This window comes from Stegastes partitus, unplaced genomic scaffold, assembly GCF_000690725.1.
Source record: "Stegastes partitus isolate 25-593 unplaced genomic scaffold, Stegastes_partitus-1.0.2 Scaffold1670, whole genome shotgun sequence".
NCBI lineage: Eukaryota > Metazoa > Chordata > Actinopteri > Pomacentridae > Stegastes > Stegastes partitus.
In genome coordinates, this window is record NW_007579401.1 from 62,910 (window position 1) to 64,752 (window position 1,843).

General features: G+C 52.8%; 1 protein-coding gene across 1 annotated transcript in view; it reads right to left on the reverse strand.

Annotated features, from left to right (window-relative positions):
• fer (fer (fps/fes related) tyrosine kinase) overlaps window positions 1–1,843 on the reverse strand; it is a 16,553-nt gene that overhangs the window by 7,520 nt on the left and 7,190 nt on the right. Inside the window, exons 10-12 of the mRNA XM_008301429.1 lie at window positions 1,400–1,630; window positions 977–1,099; window positions 833–889 (exon numbers count right to left, since the gene is read on the reverse strand). Of these exons, the coding sequence (XP_008299651.1) occupies window positions 833–889; window positions 977–1,099; window positions 1,400–1,630 (411 nt within the window). The remainder of the gene's footprint in view (window positions 1–832; window positions 890–976; window positions 1,100–1,399; window positions 1,631–1,843) is intronic.

Sequence of the window (1,843 nt, forward strand, 5' to 3'; positions counted from 1 at the left end):
GTTCTCCCAGTCTGGTGTCCAGGTTCTCCCAGTCTGCGGTCCAGGTTCTTCCAGTTTGGGGTCCAAGTTCTCCCAGTCTGGGGTCCAGGTTCTTCCAGTGTGGGGTCCAAGTTCTCCCAGTCTGGTGTCCAGGTTGTCCCAGTCTGGGGTCCAGTTTCTCCATGTCTGGGGTGCAGGTTTTCCCAGTCTGGGGTGCAGGTTTTCCCAGTCTGAGGAACATCTGATCCAACATGTTCCATATGAACAGCAGAAAGTACACCGAGAACACTGTCAGAGGTGAGCATGCAGAGCAGCAAGACAGGTGAGGCAGGTATAATATAGACAGCAGCCACTATCAGGACAGACAAACACAGACGATCTGAGGGATCTCACCGAGGTGGAAGAACCCAGCATGGCTTTAGGAGAACGAATCATCCCCGCCAGAGAATGACGAAGAGTGTCGAACCGAGAACTGCGCTCCTTCGACTTATCCTAAAAGGAACAGAGAGACATCAGAGGACAGACAGACGTCAGAGGACAGACATCAGAGGACAGACGGACATCAGAGGACAGACNCAGGTGAGGGACAGGTGAGGATCAGGTGAGGGTCAGCTTAAAGACAGGTGAGGGACAGGTGAGGGACAGGTGAGGGACAGGTGAGGGTCAGGTGAGGTTCAGGTGAGGGTCAGGTTAAAGATAGGTGAGGGACAGGTGAGGGTCAGGTTAAAGATAGGTGAGGGACAGGTGAGGGTCAGGTTAAAGATAGGTGAGGGACAGGTGAGGGTCAGGTGAGGGACAGGTGAGGGACAGGTCAAAGACAGGTGAGCGGTTAAAAGCCACAGGAACCAGTCACCTTTCCCAGGAGCTCTCCGAGCAGAACATCCTCATGGTTCAGGATCCATTTCTTGTCCTGCAGAGAAACACAGTTTGAATGTCAGACTCTGTGTAACACGGCCGACTGAACACGCGTGTGTTGGTGTGTGTGGTGAGCGGTTGCCTTGATGACGGGGTTGAGCAGCACGACTCCAGACTTCTTGGTGATGACCTGTTTGGTGGAGAAGTGATGCTCAATGAGTTGAGGGATGGTGGAGAAGCCGGTCCCTTCGAAGCGGTACTGACTCTAACATAGAGAGTGTCACAGTTTAGTTAGTGACAGAAACACTGAGAGTTTCATTAATTTACTGACTGAAACACGGCAGATTAGCGTGTTTTTATTCACACGCTATTCAAGAGCCACTCTGGGCTTGTTTTTCAGACTCAACAGATCACGGTTGGGGTTGTATTTCTGCACCACTGTCTGCAGGTGAGGCTGCAGGCTGGACTCACCTGAAGTGTTCTGCAGCCTGAGGTTGTCATGGAGACAGGTTTTACTGCATGCAGCTTTTAAAGTACGTGTTCACTGTGTCTTGTGAATACGTACATCTGCGTACTGGATGATGAAGTGTCGGCGCTGCTCGTCAGAAAACACGGACAGCACGTATTCGCCCGGTTTGCCGTGACTCTCTCTGACCAGGAAGTCTCCCTGTTGCCGTAGTAACTCCTGCGCCTCAGTGCGAGGGATGGCTCCATGGTACCACTCCTGCTCTGCCAGGGGGCGCTCTGACGTGGGGATCACGTCGAAGAACTGCTGCAGGGGGCACAAGGAGAAGAACGATTACAGTTACTGTCAGTGACAAACTCAGACCTCCAGCAGTTAGAAAGAACGCTGTTCCCTCCATCATCACTGCAGCTGCAGAGAGGCAGCGTCCCGCATCCGTCCGTCTGAACTAGCCAGAAACAGGTCCAGTACAGATACAGGTACACAATACATCACATGTGACCGGCCGGTTCTCCCAGTCTGGGATCCAGGTTCTCCCAGTCTGCG